Source organism: Caenorhabditis elegans, chromosome II, assembly GCF_000002985.6.
Source record: "Caenorhabditis elegans chromosome II".
Taxonomy (NCBI): domain Eukaryota; kingdom Metazoa; phylum Nematoda; class Chromadorea; order Rhabditida; family Rhabditidae; genus Caenorhabditis; species Caenorhabditis elegans.
The window spans coordinates 14,285,169-14,306,291 of NC_003280.10; the positions used below are offsets into that span (position 1 = coordinate 14,285,169).

Consider the following 21,123-nt stretch of genomic DNA (forward strand, 5'->3'; position numbering starts at 1 on the left):
TACCACTACAGTACCCAGACATTATCCCCCACCAACTTTCAATCCAGTACCTCCTCAAAAGCTAAAAATTCAAATTTTTCCAATCTACAGTAACCCTACTGTATACCTACAGTAACCCTACAGTACCACTACCTGTTCGTAACGCGCAACTGCGGACAGATGGGTCGAGTTGATACCCTCACGCCAGTGTTATGCTCATTGAACAGTAGAGCGCACTTTCATGGACGTAGCTTTTGCTGCCCCGTGGAACTAACTCAAAAACTTGAAAACATTACCGTTGGAACAACATTTATCCCAAGTCTCTTTATCCTCCTTCCGGAACCCTTTTGTCACTTTGTCGACTGGGAAATCTGGGAAGAGAGCGCGAAACTTCTCGTAGATCACATCCTGCTGCTCACTGAGCCGGAGCTTTGTCGAAATCGCGAATTGCCGGAAATTTCCAAAACGGGCAGTTGCTGAATTTGCCGATTGCCGAAAATTTCCAAACTTTCCGATTCCCGCCGGCGAACGGCGCCTTCAAATCCCGGTCTTTTTGGAGCCCTAATACCCACAAAAGCGTATACATCACAAATTATTGATCTGATAATAAAATCAAATATTGATTAAGAGCATCACGCCGGCGCCGTTCTCCCACCACTTCTATCGGATACACTCGCTACAATGGTCACAGGCCTTGGCTCCGGCAGCTTTAGAATTTCTGAAAAATCTCATATACTCTTTTTTCAAATCCTCCGCTTTTTCTCACTATAAAAAATTAACTTCTTTGTGTAAACTCTATATGGCTTGTAGATAAAAATAACTGCGATTGAAGACGATGTACCATGAAGGGTGAATAGAATAATGCTTATATTATTCAGTTCCTGGGAGTAATAGTCAAAGGAAATTGAAATGTTCCAATATAGATTCGGAAGAAGCAATACAACAATTGGAATAGTCACTTGAACACACATGGAGATAAAAAAGTTTCTAAGCATTTTCCGAGTTCCGGATGACATTGACGGGTTGTTTCTTGGTAGGAGGTGCCAGAGGACATGTAAACAGTAGAAGCATACTAATACAGATAGAATAAAACAACAGGTGTACATATGCGGGTTGAATAAACTCGCGTCTCTTTGAATTACAGCTGACGTGTCATCGAAAAAGATCGGAGGAAGGCATGGATGCTGCTTGAAAGCTTTTTGTTTGGCGTGTGCCTGGTCTTCCGGGATAGTCAGAAGTTCCACGAGTCCGAAGTTTATGGAAATTGCGTAGAATAGGGGGTAGATTATTCGACGAGTCCATTTTCGCTTCATGACGAACCAGCTTCTCGTGACGATTGCTTGATGGCGGTGCTCGAATAGAGTGATTAGACACGCGGCCATGCCTGAAAATTGAAGCGTCAGCTTAGGCTAAGGGTAGGCTTAGATTTAGGCTTAGTCTTAGGCTTAGACTCAGGCTTTAGCGTAGCCTTAGGCATAGGCTTAGGCTTAGACTTTGACTTAGGCTTAGGCTTAGACTCAGGCTTCGGCTTAGGCTCAGGCTTGGCGTCAGTGGCAAGCGTTAGCTGTCCTAGGCTTTAACTTAGGTTTTGGGTTGGACTTAGGTTTAGGTTTAGGCTTGGTCCCAGGCTTAGTCTTATGCTTTGGCTTAGGCTTGAGCTTGGGCTTAGGCTCCCCCCTCCCCTTTTGAAACTTCTCTCTTTTTGAAAGTTTGTCTATGTTTTTTTCAGCTTTTTTTAAAGCTCTGATTCAGTTTTTCAAAAAATAAAAAAACAATCAGCTCGATTTCAGAAATAGGCACAACTATGCCTACCAACAGAACCCAAGTGGTAACTTTCTTTATGGAAAAAAAAAGTCAGTAGACTATAATTTACCCAAGAAAGTCCTAGATGCCTACCTCCTAGAACTGCAAATGGTGGCCAAAGAATAACATTTCGCTCCCTGGTAACCCATGTTAATATTCCAGAGGCATGTGCTGCAATAACCGGCATAAAAAACATTGGCAGAACTATAACTGCCCATGTCAAATCACATATCATAGTTGCTACATGCAAATTTATCATGTAGGGAACACTTGATTTCATTGTATCCGGAGATTTTTTAGCCATTAGGAATAACGTATAAATTGAAGAAGTTAGCATAAATACAGATCCAATGTGACAACCGGTCTCGAGGAAATCTGTTGAAGCTAGATAGGTTGGGGGCTTGCAAGATTGATTGGATATACTCATGGATAGGGAAAACAGAAAACAGTTGAGAATACTTATGTGGCAGAGCAGATGTTTTCAATGCTTTGAAAGCAGGTGGAAGTATATTAAAAATTGATTTTTCAATATAATATCTTTGCTGGCTCATAGCTAAAGATATATGTATGTAGAACACATCATATGATATTTGAAATACTTCAAATGTATTTATTTCTCACAATCAGTAATAATTTTGATATGCCCAATATTTCAAGAATCAGACAAAAAACAACAATTTAGGGAGACCTTTATAAAGTGGAAAATGCAAAAATCTAGTTTAAAAGCTTTCAACATATGCAAAATCATATGCAAAATAATAATAATATATTTCAATTATACAATTGCATTATTTATTGCAATGTAGCTATCCCAACACTTCTATTGGGTATACTCGCCAAAGTAGAAATTGGTTTGGGCTCCGGTAGTCTTAGAATCTCTGAAATAAGATCAGAAAACTGAATTAAATCTATGCCAACCCACTGTGTAATAACAACCTCTTTGTGTAAACTCTATATGGCTTGTAGATGAAGATAGTTGCAATTGAAGAAGATGTACCATGAAGTGTGAATAGAATAATACTTATATTATTCAGTTCCTGGGAATAAAACTCAGAGTTAATCGATATATACCAATAAATATTCGGGAGTTGAACCACAAAAGTAGGAATGGCCACTTGAATACACATAGATATAAAGAAGTTCTTAAGCATCTTCCGAGTTCCACTTGACATTGATGGGTTGTTCTTTGGTAATAGGTGCCATGCTATATGTGAACAATAGAACCATATCATAGAAGTCAGCAAAGCGCAAGCGATATACATGTGTGGATTGAAAAGTCTTGCATTTTCTTGAATTACAGCAGAGGTGTCTTCGAAAAATATTGGAGGAAGACATGGAAACTTTTGAAAAGCATCTTGTTTAGCTTTCACTTGATCGTCAGGTACGGTAAGTATTTCTGGAAGCCCGAAATTAATGAGTTGGGTATAGAAAATAGTGTAATATATCCGACGAGTCCATTTTCGTCTCATGACAAATCTGCTATTGGTAACGATTGCTTGATGGCGATGCTCGAATAGATTTACCATTGCACCCAGCATCCCTAAAATTGGTTACTTTCTGGAGGGAATTGTGAAGTTTTGAATCTCCCAAACACTTTGGATTTTAGAGGGTTAAAATGGTTATCCTAGTTAAAAAAATCTCTTTCGTTTTAAAATTGTAACATTTGTAAATTTCTATAAGAACAAGTTTCCAATACTTGGGACAGTATGACACCTTCTGACCAGAAATTCTGAATCGGAAAACTACAACTCTCATAGTCGGTTTAAGTAAGAACAAGGTAAAACATAAATGCTCACCTCCTGTGGACGCAAATGGCAGCCACATTAAAGCAATTGGATCCTTCGTGACATATAACAATAACCCAGAAGCATGTGCTGCTATGACTGGCATAAAAAACATTGGCAGAACTATAACTGCCCATGTCAAATCACAAAACATTGTCCAAAGATGCAAATGTATCATATACGGAACACTTGATTTCATCGCTTCTGATGACTTTTTATAGATTAAAAATAAAGTGTAACTAGAAAAAGTAAACATACATATTGAACCAATATGACAACCAGACTCTAGAAAATCAGTAGAAGCTTTATAAGTCACGTTTCTGCAATTATTCATGATATCAACTAGAAAAGACTGGCAATAAAAATTTGTTGAGGTAGGGGAATATGCAGGTGACTTTTTGTAGAAAAAACTAACATAGAATATTGATAAAAAGTAATATTTTATGCTAAAACCTGGAACATGTGAATTCATTTTCAAGCGGTTTCTGGAGCTTTCTCACTTGAAAAAAGTGGCCAAATGCAACTATGCAAAAGTTTAAACATTTCTCGTAACTATGAAATTATAATTGTAACAGTGACTTTTTCGTTTCTAGGCAATTTGGTTGTGAATATTTCTTTGTAACTGACACTTTACTGGGCGTAGGGGAAGTAGTACAATTTTACAAATTTATTTTAAAATCTTAAAATGGCAAATTTTTCGAGATGATTTCAATATGTCAAACTATAACATTCGTTTTGTAACACATTTTATTTTGTTTTCAAGCTTTGATGGAATGCGTTCTAACTTGAGACGCAGGTAATTGTTGATAGAAAACTATACTAAAGTTAACGGAAGTTATTTGTATGTTTTGGTACTTATTACATAATTTGGCCTATAATCTGATCGACTTGTATTCGAAAATCACCTGCCATACTCTACTCACTTTCGCATGTTTTCACTTTTTTAGTTGGTATCATGAATATGCCAACGTCTTGCAAGAATTCTACCTACCTAGCTTCAGCTCATTTTCTAGAATCCGGCTGTCATATTGGTTCAATATGTATGATTAATTTTTCGAGTTACACTTTATTTTTGATCTATAAAAAGTCATCAGAAGCGATGAGATCCAGTGTTCCTTTTATGATAAATTTGCATCTTTGGACAATGTTTTGTGATTTAACATGGGGTGTATTGATACTCCAATGTTTTTCATGCCGGTTATAGCAGCACATGGCTCGGGACTATTACTATATATCACGACAGATGTAACAGTTTTAATCTGGCTTCCGTTTGCGTCTTTGGGAGGTGAGCAATAATTTACGGATTTTGAGATGTTCAAGATTATGTGTGGATAATGTTGTGCTTTCCGAAAAATCTTTCCTTTACGCCTTCAGAGCTACTGTTTCATTTCGTAGCTTACAACATTCCTTTATTAACCTCAAAATAATTCTACCCTTACTATTCTTAGGTATGGTAGCTTCCGTAGTCCACCTATTCGAGATACGCCACCAAGCAATCGTCACCAACAGCAGATTTGTCATGAGACGAAAATGGACTCGTCGGATATATTACACTATTTTCTCCGTTCAACTTATCAATTTCGGGCTTCCAGAAATACTTACAGTACCTGACGATCAAGTGAAAGCTAAACAAGATGCATTTCAAAAGTTTCCGTGTCTTCCTCCAATATTTTTTGATGAAAAGTCATCGGTTTTTCAAAAAGATGCAAAATTATTCAACCCACATATGCATATAACATGTCTGGTTTTTGGCGGGCTGGTCGCATTTTATTGTATTCTACTATACTGTGGCACCTGATTCCACAGAACAATCCATCAATTTCCCCTACAACTCGGAGAATGCTCAAAAACTTTTTTATTTCAATGTGTATTCAAGTGGCTATTCCACTATTTGTAATATATCTCCCAAACTTGTATTGGAATATATCCATTAGCTTAGACTACTATTCTCAGGAACTGAATAATATAAGCATTATTCTATTCACCCTTCATGGTACATCGTCTTCAATTGCAACGATTTTTATCTACAAGCCGTATAGAGTTTACACGAAGAACTTGCTACTTTACAGTTAGATTTGGAATGAGAGAACTAAATCTAATAATTATATGTTTCAGAAATATTAAGACTACCGGAACGATAGCCTGTAATTGTTATAGCAAGCATGTCAGCACGAAATTTTGAGATTAATGCAATGCACTAGCCAATAAACTTCATTAACAATTTTCTGTGCCATTTCATGTTTTTTAAAAGTATGGCCACAAATTGGTGACAAATCACAAAATTTCGCAAGTGGGTAATATTTTGTTTGTTCTCTAGTCGTCTAAAACTATCTCATAGCTATATATACACGCTCCTCGCCGTTGACTTTTAATATTTTGTTTTCACCTTTATTTTTTAGACTTGGTTTTTTAGGTAAAAAAAATCAAGGAAGATTTTTTGTGAACTATAAGTTCACAATAAACAGAAAAAATGAACACTACTTTTTCCTGGAAGGCTGCTAATTAGAAAAATAAAATACTGGAAATAATAGAGAAGTCTTCGTAGTTCATATCAGGGGTGTGCGGCAAATCTCAAAATTTGCCGAGCTCGGCAAATTCGGCAAATCTCTTTTTTCAATATTTGCCGAGCTCGGCAAATTCGGCAAATCTACTTTTTTGAAATTTGCCGTGCTCGGTAAATTCGGCAAATTTGCCGCACACCCCTGGTTCATATCCATGGTAACACTTGTAATGGTTTTCGAGTTAGCAACTAAATTCGACATTTATTCTGAGTATCATAAGCATGTAAATCAGGGGTGTGCGGATAATAGCCGATTTAGCCGAATTCGCCGATCGGCTAATTCGGCTAACTCGGCTAATATTAGCCGAATTATCCGTTAGCCGACCTTTTTACCGATTAGCCGAATTAGCCGTTAGCCGACTTTTTGGCAGTTCCGCTAATACGTAGTTATCCGTTAGCCGATTTCGGCCGATGTTAGCTGAATTCGCCGATCGGCTATTTCGGCTAATTCAACTAACATATTTTTTTGGAAAACAAAATGTGGTGAATTTGTATGATTTTTTCCTATTTGAACAGTCGTTCATCCCTGAATTTGCTCAATAACAGTGAAAAAATTAACCCAAAACCTGAATTAACAGAATGGACAAAAAAAGCTTAACCAAATGAATATTTTCCGAATTAGCCGAATTAGCCGAATTAGCCGTTAGCCGGTTCTCAAAAAATCGGCATTAGCCGATTTATCCGTTAGCCGAAAAAATCGGTTATCCGCACACCCCTGATGTAAATCTAGTTTCTAATGTATGAATTGCGCCCTAGCGCACATTCGCTGTGCAGCGACTCAAGAGGAACAAGGAGGCTGGGCGTCAACCAGAAAAATCAGTCATTCTGGCTGCTGCAGCCATGGTAGAATGTGACCTCCACGAAGGTTCTCGCTGTTTGGTTTTTTATCCTTTCAGCCACACCTGAAACTCATTTTTCGAGAACCGATGAGTGGACGAGCTTGGCTCCAGACGGGCAAAATTTCTCTGAACTCTCTAAAAAAATCTCGCTTCTCATAATCACTACGATGCTCCACCTTCTTCTGATATGTCACGTCAGACAGTTTTAGGGTACCCGCTACACATCCCTCTTCGAAAGTCTTCACAAAGTCATGTTTTTTAAAATCATAAAGTTTCCATGCAGGGAACAATTATCTGCCAAAAAAAGCCTAACATTGGTCAAAACTCATAAGTTATGAAAAGTTTCTAATTCCACTGAATTTCTGAGATTGATGCTCTTGGCCATACGTAAAAGCTCAACTGAATAACATTATATGTATATTTTTATTCTAACCAAAAAATTTGAAACGAGTTTCTATGATTTTTTGATCTCTTGATTTCTGAATTTTAAAAGTATTTGCCCACTCTTGATGACCTCCCCGTACGCGAAATGCACTGCGAGACGGCAGAGAAAAAGTCGGTGACTGCGTTTTTTTAACCCCACGTCATTAAAAGACAAACTTAAAATTAGTATGTGTACTTCCTACACAGCAAATTAATTCTACATATCGTTAATTGTTAAATCACCACCAACCTCGTTACCTTCAGAAAATGGCCGAATGGTGTGCCGATCATTTGCGCAATTGCGAAGGCTGGAAGTCGGCTGGTCTGGAACTATCAACTACGAGTGATGAGAATGCGAAATGGTTGGATGCCTGCATTCGACAGCTTGTTTCCTGGTCGGATTGCACCAGTTTAGGCGGATTTGATGCTTCGGCAGAGAAACTTGCATCTTCGGATCCTGAAGCAAGTTAGTAATCTTGTTCAACTTAGGAAGTCACTAACTGATGTTGCATTTTAAGTTATGGCCCGAACTTTTCTCATTGGTATTACCGGGATCTTTGGTGTAGCCAATGCTCGAAATGTGGAGTTTATTGAGAAAATGAATCAACTAGAAATTGACGCTGAAAAGTATGGAAACGCCCGAGAAAAGCGACATGCCAAATCAGCGATTTTGTGGGGAAGAGGGTAAGGGCTCCTTTAGGAGATATTTTTTTGAAATTGTCATATTTTCTCAGAAAGCATCACGAAGCAGCCATCGAGTGGGACAAGCTACTAGATGATTACCCAACAGATTTGATCGCTGTCAATTTTTCACACAGAGCTCATTTCAACAATGGGAATCTGATTGGGAAGAAGAACGCAATTGAGAAGGTTATCGACAAATGGAATGCAGATTTACCATGCTATAGGTCAAAATGTTTGGTTAGGTGTCGATTACTAACCCCAATATTTTCAGCTACCTCCACGGTATGTATGCATTTGGTCTGGAAGAATGCGGAATTTACGGTGATGCTGAAAAACAAGCAGATCGGGCCCTACAACTGAATCGATTTGATTGCTGGGCCTCACACGCAAAAGCTCACGTCCTCGAGATGAACGGGCGGCACAAAGAGGGAAAAGAGTTTATGTACAAGACGGAAGATGATTGGAGGGTACGTTTAATCTATCTAGCAAAATATATAGTTACCAGCCGTTGACCGCACCTCCGGCGCGGCCCCCGACTTCTGGGGAAGAAAACAAATTTTTCTGAAACTACCGTAGTCTTATTACAGTACTCCTACAGTACCACTATTGTATCACCTCAGTACCTCGACTATAACCCTACACTAACCCCCAACTCACTATCCCTCCAGAAGCGAAAACTTTCACAGACTACAAAAACTAATGCACGTGCTCGCTGGCTGTCTCAAAATTCACGTTTTCTCGCGGACGAGAAAACTTGAGAAATGTGAGAAAATGGCCTAGAAAATCCTGGAAGAGGAGAATTCCTCGTCCACAGCCAAAATAGCGTGTGAAAGAAGAGACGCAGACGGCAAAACGGTTATTCTTGGCGTTTTTCACGTCCAGAGAAAAAAGTAGTATCTGCGTCTCTCACGCCCAATGGATAGCGAGAGTTGGTGCCAACGTGAATTCTCAATGAGGCGCGTTTGCTTCAAAATTATGCAAAAGGACAGCCAGCGACCACGTGCTAATGTACATAGACTACAAACTATGGACACACGGAATAAGCGGTTTAGATATAGTAAATGATGTTTCCAGCAAGGCTGGATGCTAGCCGCCCACAACTACTGGCACACAGCTCTCTTTCACATCGAATCCGCGGAATATGAGCCAGCGCTAGAGATTTTCGATCGAGAAATTGTGAAACGATCTAGCAAGGTTGATGGTAGCTCACTGCTATGGAGATTGGAACTAGAAGGTGTCAATGTTGGAAGGGATCGGTGGGAGAAGATAGAAAACCTCTCCAAATTCATCGGTGATCACTCTTCTGTTAGTAATGATGTACAAATAGGAATTGCAACTTATATGCAAGAGGATTTGGAGACAGAGAAGAAATTGAGAGATTCGTTGGTGAAGTATTCAGAGTGAGTTGGAGCCTAGGCAGAGCAAAATGTTTTTACTTCTAAAATTAGCGCTCATTAGCTGAGTCTACCAATGTGCCTTCAGTGATTGATCCGAAGGGTGTAGAGAACCTGGGCTCCCATTACGGTTTGATCTACAAAAAAATGCGGCAAATGTGACGTCAGCACGTTTTTCACCATGCGAAATCGAAGTCTGCGTCTAAATTCCCGCGACTCTCGTAGATCAAATCGAAACGGGACACTCTGACATCACGTGGGGCTAAGAGAATCATCCAAGTTTTCTGGTTTTTGACACTAGGTGATACAGATCTAACAGATATTCAAATAGGTGCAGCTGATAAAAAACACATTTTTTGCCGCACACATCAAAAATTTGACAATGCAATTTTGACCAAAACTATTGATTTTGTTTCCAAAAAATGTAGTAAAATTACACAAAATTGATTTATTTTGATGCTTAGGCAGACACACTACACGGAACTTATTCAGAAACCAGATGTGTGCTAAGAATTCCTTAGATTTGGTGCTCCAAAAAATTTCAAAAAATATCAAATTTTTCGGAGTTTGTTAAGCACTGCAAATTTTGAGATTTCCCGCATACCCCTGGCCTATAGTGTCGTACATTTTTGAAAACTTGTCAATTTATTTTTCCATATCTGAAAATCGTTCAGGCTTCTCACCGAGGACAACGCGCAAATTAGCAAGACCACCGGTGTGCCGCTCTACGACGGAATGCTCAACTTTGCTCGTCGCGACTACGACACAGCAGCCGATACTATGTACCCAATCAGGGACAAAATCGTCCAGATCGGTGGATCTAATTCTCAGCGGGATCTTTTTGTGCAGACACTGATACAGTCTTGCATTTTGAGCAAGGATCCCAAAAATTGGGGATTGACACCTGAGCTGCTGGCGGAGAGGAATGCCTTGCATCATAACTCGTTGGTGGGACTGCGACTTGCTGATAAGTTTAGAAATTTGCATCCGTTGTAAGTTTCTGGAGAGTTTAAGTTATAATATGTATGTAATTATTTTCGATATCCTTTTGTTTTTTCAATAAATAAAGTTATTACATTACAACAGTTTCGGGCCCCAGGAGTTCGTGATTTTTGCAATAAGTTGTCAAAGTTCAGAACACGCGATTTTTTCATAATCCGGGAGATATCGGCTGCGATATGAGACATACAAGACGGATGAGTTTTAAATAACACAATTTCGCAGCCGACATTTTACGGGGAAATTTCGACTGGCATCACAGTTGTATTGTGCTGCTTTTAACGACCCTGGAGACGTCGGTTGCTTTTATAAAACCTGTGAACTTCTAGGCACTCTCTAAAAATTAGTCACTGCTGGCTTAGTTATACTCAACTTTTCTTAGACTTTATAAATAAATTTTGGCCAGCGAGATGTCGGCTGATGTATCACTGAAAATGGGATATTTTTCCCAGGAACCCGGGAAATGTCAGCCGCAATGTAAAAACCAGTTAGGTGTCGGCTGCTAGTTATCCAAATATAATGTCGGTGGATACATGCTCTATATTATACACTTCCCATCAACCCGGGAACAGTCCGCTGCTGATGCCGTTTTGACCTGTAAAGTGTCCTGGGAAGATGTCGGGTGCTTTTTTTTTAATATCAGTTAAATCATAACACTCATTTTGACCCGTAAAGTGTCGTCTGCTAAGCTATTGTTTCCTGTATAACCCTGAAAAATGCCCTTTTTCCCGAATTGATTGTTTGATTCTAAAACCGTTTTTTTCAATTTTTTTATCAAACCCCAACTAATCGTCAAAACTTTCACGTATTTTCCAGGTGTTATCAACATCAGTATCACAAATGTCCTGGACACACAAGCTTACCTATTTCTTTCCATTTTGCATGTATGTTGTTTTTGTCCCAATGAAGACGCACGTGCTATATCTGTTTGTCGTCTAGTCGTCTGGCACTCTCTTCTAGACTGCATACTCTCTAATTGTTGACCCTTCTTTTCTTGTTTTCACTTTTCCTTTTTTTAGATTTGGCAGTTTTAAGAGGTTTTTGAGAGGTTTTTTTTCGAGAATTTTATATGGTTTTTTCGCATTTTTGGCCGTTGATAACGTGGTCTTTAGATTAAAAATCGTAAAAATTTGGAATTTTTTAGAAAATCTAAAGTGCAAATTTTACTAATTTTTATGTTAAAAAGCTATGATTGAAGTTATACTCCATTTTATTTCTCATAAGGTCACAATTTTTTTTCTCAACAACTGTGATTGTCTACTAACTTTGGGTACTTCAAAATTGCTACAGTATATCAAAAATCGCGAAAAACTAGAAAACTGGTGATCACAGTTCTTTAATGTTTATTTTTTTACTTTTTCATGTAAAAATAAAGTCTAAAATCAGAACTGAATAATGTAGAGCCATTTTTGGAAATTACCGAAAATTTTGAAATTTCCTACCTAGCGAAACTTGCGCGTAGGATATGTTGTTTTCCGTGCCGATTTTATTATGAATTTAGTTTCGAACGGAGCAACTCTATGTCAACAGTAGAATATCGTGCTTTTTCAATGCAAAAAAAATCCGAAAATTCTAAACTTTCCTATCAAGTCCTCCCTCCCCCACTTGCATCATCTAACCCCGTCATATCGTTCATTAGACCTACCGCCCATTCCTCCTCTCTTCCTTCAGAAAATGGCCGAATGGTGTGCCGATCATTTGCGCAATTGCGAAGGCTGGAAGTCGGCTGGTCTGGAACTATCAACTACGAGTGATGAGAATGCGAAATGGTTGGATGCCTGCATTCGACAGCTTGTGTCCTGGTCGGATTGCACCAGTTTAGGCGGATTTCATACATCGATCGAGAAGCTTGTGGCTTCGGATCCTGAAGCAAGTTAGTTTGTTTTTTGTTTAGCACTTGGAGTCTCTGAATTTTCAGTTATGGCCCGAACTTTCCTAGTGGGCCTCTCCGGGCTCGGCACAGAAGCCGCTGCTCGAAATGTCGAATTTGCCAAGAAAATGGATCAACTAGAAATTGACGCTGAAAAGTATGGAAACGCCAGAGAAAAGCGACATGCCAAAGCAGCGATTTTGTGGGGAAGAGGGTAAGGGCTCCTTTAGGAGATATTTTTTTGAAACTTTCCTGTTTTTCAGAAAGCATCATGAAGCTGCCATCGAGTGGGACAAGCTTCTAGATGATTACCCAACAGATTTAATTGCAGTGAAGTTCTCACACGATGCTCATTTCTTCAATGGAAATCAGATAGGGAAGAAGAACGCAATTGAGAAGGTTATCCACAAGTGGAATGCAGATTTACCATGCTATAGGTGAGATTTAATTGTTTCTATTTTCGAAATATTTTAGTCTCTAAAATTGGTTTCATTTTAAAATAGCGCCATCTACAACAAGAAAACTGTCCTAGTAAGCGCTGCGTTCAGATTTTCCGAATTTCAAAAAACCAATGCGTCTAGAGTGGGATTTGAATCCATCTAAATAAAAGAGGTTATGGTTCATAAGGTCTAGGAGTTCAAGCTAGGTTCAGGCCTATTCACAACTAAATATGAAAATTAAAACAAAAATAACTAAATAGGTTTTATATCTACATGCTTCGAAACCGGCTTCTATCCCCAACATTTTTTTTCTTTAGCTATCTCCATGGCATGTATGCTTTTGGCCTTGAAGAATGTGGTATCTACGATGATGCTGAAACACAAGCAGATCGGGCCCTACAACTGAACCGATTTGATTGCTGGGCTTCCCACGCAAAGGCTCACGTCCTCGAGATGAACGGGCGGCACAAAGAGGGAAAAGAGTTTATGTACAAAACGGAGGATGATTGGAGGGTACTTTTCAATCTATTCAATTAATTGTAAATATACTTCCCCTTTCAGCAAGGTTGGATGCTAGCCTCTCACAACTACTGGCACACGGCACTATTTCACATTGAGTACGCAGAATATGAGTCAGCGCTGGGGATTTTTGATCGAGAAATTGCGAATCGATTCAACAAAACCAACTCCTTGCTAGACATGGTTGATGCCAGCTCACTGCTGTGGAGGTTAGAACTGGAAGGTGTCAATGTTGGAAGGGATCGGTGGAGGAAGATAGAGCATCTGTCGAAGTTCATCGACAATCACTCAATTGTGTTCAATGATGTGCACCTAGGGCTTGCAATTTATAGACAGGAGGATTTGGAGACGGAGAAGAAGTTGAGAAATTCATTGGAGAAGTATTCATCGTGAGTAACACTATCCAGTTCGCCTTATCCGAAAAGAGAGAAGCTACAAATCTATGAAAGATTTTGACATGTTGTATGTACTTGGTAGGCATGTGGTGTCGAGCTGTCCCATTTCGATTTGATTTACGTAGATCTACGAGAATTGCGGGAATTTAGACGCAGACGTCTTTGCTGATTTCGCATGATAAAGAACCTGCTGACGTCACATTTTTTAGGGAAAATTTCCCGCATTTTTTGTAGATCAAACCGTGATTGGCGAAAATTTAAAAACGTTGTATCGAAAGGTGTTAGGATATGTGGAATTAGATGTGATAATCAGCTCCTAGGTCAAACTTACCACATATCAAACTATCATTTTTCAGGCTGCTATCCGAGGACAATGCCCAAATCAGCAAGACCATCGGGATGCCCCTCTACGACGGGATGCTTGACTTTGCCCGCTGCGACTACGACACAGCTGCCGAGACTATGTACCCAATTCGCGATAAAGTTGTCCAAATCGGAGGATCTCATGCCCAGCGGGACCTTTTCGTTCAGACACTGATACAGTCTTGCATTCTGAGCAAGGATCCCAAGAATTGGGCTTTGACGCCTGAGCTGCTGGTGGAGAGGGAGACCCTGAAGCATGACTCGCTGTTGGGCCAGAGGCTTGCTGATAAGTTTAGAGCTTTACATCCGCTGTGAGTTGGTGGAGAGTTTAAGTTATATTAACTTTATTTATTTTTAATTATCATATTTTTTATACACAATAAAGCAAGTTATTACAATAAAAAGTACATTTAATTTCTTTTAATTTCAAGAAAGTTTAGATATGAGAGCGAGCCTGTTTCTGGATGAGTGCCTTGACACGAGCTCCAAAATCTGGATGAACCTTTGAAAAGTGATCGATCATTCCCTTAATAATGAAATCATGACATTCCCCGAGCGGCCCTGCAAAGTTCTGGCACATTCTCTCCCGAGCCCCGGTATCCAACACCTTCTCCCAGAATTGACGGGGTTGATCATAGTTGTTGTCATCTCCACTTTCATAACGATCAACATCTCCAGTGGCTGGGAATGTGGTATCCTTGACATCCGGACGAGTCTTTCCATAGTTGAAGCTGTTCGGGAAGAAGTTTGGAGCATGTTGCTGATTGTCATAAGCCATTGCACCATCACGCTGGGTGTTATGAGCACGGGAGCGGTACGGGCAGTTGACTGGAAGCTGGATGTAGTTTGGTCCAAGGCGGTGGAAATGAGTGTCGGTGTACGAGAAGATACGTCCTTGGAGCATCTTGTCTGGCGAGAACTCGATTCCTGGGACGATGTGGGCCGGGCAGAAGGCGGATTGTTCAACCTGGAAATAAAGTACTGTAGGATTACTGTAGTTTTGGAAAAACGTTTTTGTGTTTCCCAAAACTAGCTATTCACGTTGAACTCACGTGGTGTCAGAGTGTCTCATTTCGGCTTGATCTACTTTGATCTACAAAAAATGCGGGAGAAGAGACGCAAGGTTTTCAACTGATTTCGCATGGTTAAGAACTTGCTGAAGTCTCATTTTTTGTGCAAAAAAAATTCCCGCATTTTTTGTTGATAAAAAAAAAACAAACCATAATGGGACAGTCTGGCACCACGTGAGAGCTATCAATTCCGTCTTATGGGCCCTAGTTTCTCGTTAGAGCGCAATTGCATGCCTTACCACACTTCACACGGTAGCACAGAAACTAGATGGCTTGGTTCATGATAATCAGTCTAAAAACCTGTATTGGCTGCTATCTCGAAAACTAACCCAAATTTGGATTTTGCGATGCATATGAAAAATGGCCGCAAGAAAATTTACTCGTTCGGTAGAGCACGTTTGCACTCACCTAGCTTCTGTACCACCCTGACTCGAATAGTAATAGTTGTGGTGAATGAGAAGAACCTGCTCTCTTTCTGTGGTAACCCCAAAAAACTTTGGCTCTGTACAGTACCAAAACACAATCCTACGAGACTACCGTACCGCAAGCTCTCCGGTATAGAAACAGTCCGAGTAGAAAAGGGACCGACTAGGCCACCTTAGCGCGCAACTAGGCGGTCAAGCCCAGCCCATTACCTCAGCGAAGTAGTTCCTTGGATTTCTGTTCAGCACCATCTTGCCGACCTCGATCAGTGGGTAATCACCGTGTGGCCAAACTTTAGTGACATCAAATGGATTGAACTCCCATTTCTCAGCTTGTTCGAATGTCATCACTTGAATGAACATCTTCCATACTGGAAAGTCTCCCTTCTCAATAGCATTGAACAGGTCACGGATGGAATAGTCTGGGTCCGAAGAGGCAAGTTGACCGGCCTTCTCCACGGTGAGATTCTTCACTCCTTGAGTTGGCTGAAGTTGGAAATTATAGACCGAAAAATTTAAATAACATTAAGGACCCACCTTGAAATGGAATTTCACATAGATAGCCTTTCCGTCCTTGTTAACCATCTTGAATGTATGGGATCCGTATCCATTCATATGACGGTACCCATCTGGGAGTCCTCGATCGGAAAACAGGAACATCACTTGATGCAAAGCCTCTGGTCTATGAAGCCAGAAGTCAAAGATCATGTTGGGATCCTTCAGGTGAGTCTGTGGATTACGCTTCTGGGTATGGATAAAGTTCGGGAAGTGGATAGGGTCACGGATGAAGAAGATCGGAGTGTTATTTCCAACCAGATCCCAGTTTCCCTCCTCGGTGTAGAACTTGATCGCAAATCCACGTGGATCACGAGCGGTGTCGGCGGATCCGCTCTCACCACCGACTGTAGAGAATCTAATTAGCAGTGGGGTCTGCTTCCCGACCTTGTTGAAGATATCGGCCTTACAGTACTTGGAGATGTCATGGGTGACCTCGAAGTATCCATGGGCTCCGGCTCCCTTGGCATGAACGACACGCTCGGGGATACGTTCACGATCGAAATGAGCCATCTCATCCATATAAACTACATCTTGCATGAGCATTGGGCCACGCCGCCCGGCGGTGAGCACGGCGGTCTTCGAGTAGATCGGAGCTCCATTTGAAGTTGTGATCACTTGGGGTTTCTGAAACAAGTTACTGTAAATAGTAGTTGTTGTTGTAGAAAATGCGTCTGTGCCTTTAAACTCTAAACTCACTGGATACGTCTCCTTGTAGGTTTTCAGTTGATTATCCGATGGATCGTTTGGCATTTTGGTTCTGAAATTTTAGTTAGGAAATTTAGAATTAAATAAAACTCTGAACAAAAAAATGACCACGACGAGGTGTAATACGGAATATGGGTTGGGAGAGACAAGAGAAACAGAGAAAAAAGAAAGAAGATTGTAGCGTTATCACTGATAAGGAACATGTTGTTGGACACCAGACTACGGCATAGTCTCGCTTATTTTGGACAGGCAAAAAAGTAGGGGGAAAGACAAAAATTAGGTAGGTATTGATTATGGGTCAGGGTATACGGGGAATGGATTGATCTACAAATCTACAGATCTACAAAAAATGCGGGAGAATAGACGCAGAGTTTTCAACTGATTTCGCATGGTTGAGAACGTGCTGACGTCACATTTTTCTGGACGAAAAATTCCCGCATTTTTCATAGATCAAAGCGTAATGGGACAACCTGGCACTACGTGGAAAAGTGGTACCTGTACGCAATTTGTCTACCGTATACCTGAACTTTTGGGCTTGTCGTTTTTATCAAAAACGAGTGGCCCAATATTTTTGTGATGTATATAAAAAATGTCCGAAAAAAATAAACTCTAAATTTTTTGGTCCAAAGCTTTTTTCTTATCTTGCGCCTAAACCTGGTTAAACTCAAATTATCAGTAGAGCGCATTTGCATGGATGTACCACTAGCCGGGCCGCGGGGTGTTGCTGTATGGTGCATATGTGCAAACACCATAACTTACGCGCAAATTTGACAAACTTACTGTCAAAAAGGCGCGCTATAAATAAGCAATATATTGACTATTTTGAATTTTAAAAACAAAAAATAATCCAAAGTTGTCCACGAGCAGTACACAGCGGCTTGTAGAAGTATTGCGCGTCAAATATGGTGCATCGAAAAATGATCATATTTTACGCTCAATTTTCACTTCTACCGAACTGATTATTGATGTTTTCCGGCGATTCTTATACTCCCAGTCGCGGTGCTCTGTACAAGAGATGATGACGTCACATGTTTATGATAAGCGATAAGGGAAACCCAAAAATAAAATAAAGTGTTGTGTCGGTCTCGCAGCGATGAAATTGTTGACCAAATTTTGCAATGTTTTCACCAAAAACTACGGTACCCGGTCTCGAAACGACAAATACTGTAACTTTAAACTTTCGTTGACGCGGATTTTTTATCGATTTTTTTTTTAATTTTGTGTTTTTATTGTTATATTTGAGTTGTTTTCATCGAAAAAATATAAAAAATCGATAAAAACTCCACAGCGACAAAAGTTTGCAACTACAGTACTCTTTAAAGGCGCACATATTTTCGCAATAGATAAAAAACTGTCGTTTCGAGACCCGATACCGTAATTTTGGCGCGAAAATTGCTTTTACAGTCTAACTTAAGTTTTCATCTTTAAAAATTGACTGAAACAAAAAATTTTCCAGATTTTCTTCAAACAGGAAAATGATGACGTCACGTGGCCAATTTTCTGCCTGATAAAACGCTATTTAATTTCCGGCTTTTTTGATTTATGTGCACATAAAATTTCTTATCATCAAAAACCAGAAGAAATACAAAAAAAAGAGTTTATAAATAACGAGATTCTATATACAAAAGTTTGAATATCAAACAATTTAATGCTTCTTCTGGCAGAGCTGATGGCGAAGAGCATTTCCGAAATCCGGATGAACTTTCGTGAACTCTTTGACCATTCCATTTTGAATTTCCTCCAAACAGCCACCCAAATCACTAGCCAAATTCCCAACGAGCCGATCTCTCTCCTCCTCCTTGAGCACTTTCTCCCAGAACTGACGTGGCTGCTCGTAGTTGTGATCGTCTCCAGTCTCATAACGATCAACATCTCCAGTCGTCTGAAATGTCGACTCCTTCACATCATCACGAGTACGGTATCCGCGGAAACTGTTCGGGAAGTAATTCGGCGCATCTCCCTGGCTTTCATAAGCCATTGCACCATCGCGTTGAGTGGTATGAGCACGGGAGCGGTACGGGCAGTTGACTGGAAGCTGAATGTAGTTTGGTCCAAGGCGATGGTAATGCGTGTCCGTGTAGGAGAAGATACGCCCTTGGAGCATCTTGTCTGGCGAGAACTCGATTCCTGGGACGATGTGGGCCGGGCAGAAGGCGGCTTGTTCGACCTGAAAACCAAAATAAAAAATATTTTTACTCCACCTTTAAAGCTAGACGTAAAATGCAATTTTTATTGTTCCTATTAGGTCTCCAAATAAGTTCCGGGTCAAAAATCAGAACTTTTTTTGCCTTTTATAGATTTTTTTGAAACTTTGGGAATTTATGTTATCAACTATGACCTTTCATTTTGAAATGGTCACAAAATTTTTTGACCACCCGGAGCGCCCTAACTCGGAGCCATTTTTTTCAGGCATTTTTCAGATCTCGCTTCTTTTCAGGTTTCAATTGAGGTTTGTGTGCGGATTTTGCTTAGTTTAGTACACAATGTAAGAAAACAAAAAAAGTTTGGAAAAAATCCGTCCAAAAAAATTTTTTTTGTCGGTCGTCAAAAAATCTTCAAAAAAATTTTTTTTCGAAAATTCTCGATTTTTTATACAAGAATGATGTAACCATGTGCAAACTATTTTTACACATACAAAACATTTGAGTATGAAATTTGGATCTCGAGAAATACTCCAAGAACTCGAAAATTTTTCGAAAAAGCTGTGTTTTCTGTTATTGTTTTAGTGTGACGCAATAAATTGAAATGTTTTGTATGTGTAAAAATAGTTTGCACATGGTTACATCATTTTTGTATAAAAAATCGAGAATTTTCGAAAAAAAAATTTTTTGAAGATTTTTTGACGACCGACAAAAAAAATTTTTTTGGACGGATTTTTTCCAAACTTTTTGTTTTCTTACATTGTGTACTAAACTAAGCAAAATCCGCACACAAACCTCAATTGAAACCTGAAAAGAAGCGAGATCTGAAAAATGCCTGAAAAAATTGGCTCCGAGTTAGGGCACTTCGGACGGCCAAAAAATTTTGTGACTATTGTCAAATGAAAGATCATAGTTGATAACGTAAATTCCTACAGTTTCATAAAAATCGATACACAGCGAACAAAGTTATGATTTTTGACCCGGAACTTATTTGGAGACCTAATATTAAAAAAAACTAATTCATCTTCACACCACTTGCCTCAGCGAAATAATTCTTCACATTCCTGTTCAGCACCATCTTGCCGACCTCGATCAGTGGGTAATCACCGTGTGGCCAAACTTTAGTGACATCAAATGGATTGAACTCCCATTTCTCAGCTTGTTCGAATGTCATCACTTGAATGAACATCTTCCATTCCGGGAAATTTCTTGACTCAATGGCATTGAACAGGTCGCGGATCGCATAGTCTGGATCCGAAGAGGCGAGCTTTCCAGCGTCAGTTGGATCGAGATTCTTGGAACCTTGAGCAGGCTGAAAAATAGAAAATGAAAATTTAATTCTAGTCCCCGTCTCTCTTAGGCTTACCTTGAAATGGAATTTACAATAAATCGGATTTCCCTCCTTGTTGACCATCTTGAAAGTATGCGCTCCGTATCCATTCATAAAACGGAATCCATCAGGAATTCCACGATCCGAGTAGAGGAACATCACCTGATGAATGGATTCAGGGCGATTCATCCAGAAATCGAAGAGCGCATTCGGATCCCTCATGTGAGTCTGTGGATTGCGCTTCAGGGCATGAATGAAATTCGGAAAGTGGATTGCGTCACGAATGAAGAAGATCGGAGTGTTATTTCCAACCAGATCCCAGTTACCCTCCTCGGTATAGAATTTGAGAGAGAATCCACGTGGATCGCGGACAGTATCAGCGGATCCCGATTCTCCAGCGACCGTTGAAAAACGAACGAGAAGTGGTGTCTGTTTTCCGACCTTGTTGAACATATCGGCCTTACAGTACTTGGTGATGTCATGGGTGACCTCGAAGTATCCATGGGCTCCGGCTCCCTTGGCATGAACGACACGCTCGGGGATACGTTCACGATCGAAATGAGCCATCTCATCCATATAAACTACATCTTGCATGAGCATTGGGCCACGCCGCCCGGCGGTGAGCACGGCGGTCTTCGAGTAGATCGGAGCTCCATTTGAAGTTGTGATCACTTGGGGTTTCTGAAACAAGTTACTGTAAATAGTAGTTGTTGTTGTAGAAAATGCGTCTGTGCCTTTAAACTCTAAACTCACTGGATACGTCTCCTTGTAGGTTTTCAGTTGATTATCCGATGGATCGTTTGGCATTTTGGTTCTGAAATTTTAGTTAGGAAATTTAGAATTAA

General features: G+C 40.0%; 6 protein-coding genes and 1 pseudogene across 7 annotated transcripts; 3 read left to right on the forward strand and 4 right to left on the reverse strand.

The window, feature by feature from the left end:
• Window positions 1-585: 585 nt before the first annotated feature.
• srh-41 (Serpentine Receptor, class H) lies at window positions 586-2,209 on the reverse strand (the record flags this gene model as incomplete). Its single annotated transcript, NM_064573.3, has 3 exons — window positions 586-697; window positions 746-1,363; window positions 1,876-2,209. 3 exons carry the CDS (start codon window positions 2,207-2,209, stop codon window positions 612-614), a joined length of 1,038 nt encoding a protein of 345 aa, NP_496974.2. The 3' UTR covers window positions 586-611.
• Window positions 2,210-2,449: 240 nt separating this feature from the next.
• Window positions 2,450-3,900, reverse strand: srh-42 (Serpentine Receptor, class H; the record flags this gene model as incomplete). The annotated part of the gene is made up of 3 exons (NM_001027301.3): window positions 2,450-2,660; window positions 2,705-3,322; window positions 3,579-3,900. The coding sequence occupies 3 exons, from the start codon at window positions 3,898-3,900 to the stop codon at window positions 2,575-2,577; spliced, it is 1,026 nt and encodes a 341-aa protein (NP_001022472.1). The 3' UTR covers window positions 2,450-2,574.
• Window positions 3,901-4,527: 627 nt separating this feature from the next.
• srh-43 lies at window positions 4,528-5,707 on the forward strand (annotated as a pseudogene). Its single transcript has one exon. A coding segment is annotated over exon 1 (1,180 nt).
• Window positions 5,708-7,650: 1,943 nt separating this feature from the next.
• Window positions 7,651-10,549, forward strand: Y54G11A.4 (Tetratricopeptide repeat protein 38). Its single transcript, NM_064574.4, has 6 exons — window positions 7,651-7,854; window positions 7,907-8,072; window positions 8,123-8,296; window positions 8,344-8,539; window positions 9,147-9,472; window positions 10,141-10,549. Exons 1-6 carry the CDS (start codon window positions 7,656-7,658, stop codon window positions 10,460-10,462), a joined length of 1,383 nt encoding a protein of 460 aa, NP_496975.2. The 5' UTR covers window positions 7,651-7,655; the 3' UTR covers window positions 10,463-10,549.
• A 1,587-nt stretch (window positions 10,550-12,136) lies between these two features.
• Y54G11A.7 (Tetratricopeptide repeat protein 38) lies at window positions 12,137-14,453 on the forward strand. Its single transcript, NM_064575.8, has 6 exons — window positions 12,137-12,338; window positions 12,384-12,549; window positions 12,599-12,772; window positions 13,093-13,288; window positions 13,337-13,683; window positions 14,046-14,453. Exons 1-6 carry the CDS (start codon window positions 12,140-12,142, stop codon window positions 14,365-14,367), a joined length of 1,404 nt encoding a protein of 467 aa, NP_496976.2. The 5' UTR covers window positions 12,137-12,139; the 3' UTR covers window positions 14,368-14,453.
• Window positions 14,388-16,859, reverse strand: ctl-2 (Peroxisomal catalase 1). Its single transcript, NM_001027302.8, has 4 exons — window positions 16,799-16,859; window positions 16,082-16,726; window positions 15,758-16,030; window positions 14,388-15,019 (listed from the first exon to the last, which is right to left on the reverse strand). The coding sequence occupies exons 1-4, from the start codon at window positions 16,850-16,852 to the stop codon at window positions 14,489-14,491; spliced, it is 1,503 nt and encodes a 500-aa protein (NP_001022473.1). The 5' UTR covers window positions 16,853-16,859; the 3' UTR covers window positions 14,388-14,488.
• A 1,540-nt stretch (window positions 16,860-18,399) lies between these two features.
• Window positions 18,400-21,092, reverse strand: ctl-1 (Catalase-2). The gene is made up of 4 exons (NM_064578.6): window positions 21,032-21,092; window positions 20,315-20,959; window positions 19,988-20,260; window positions 18,400-18,974 (listed from the first exon to the last, which is right to left on the reverse strand). Exons 1-4 carry the CDS (start codon window positions 21,083-21,085, stop codon window positions 18,453-18,455), a joined length of 1,494 nt encoding a protein of 497 aa, NP_496979.2. The 5' UTR covers window positions 21,086-21,092; the 3' UTR covers window positions 18,400-18,452.
• Between the last annotated feature and the right edge of the window lie 31 nt (window positions 21,093-21,123).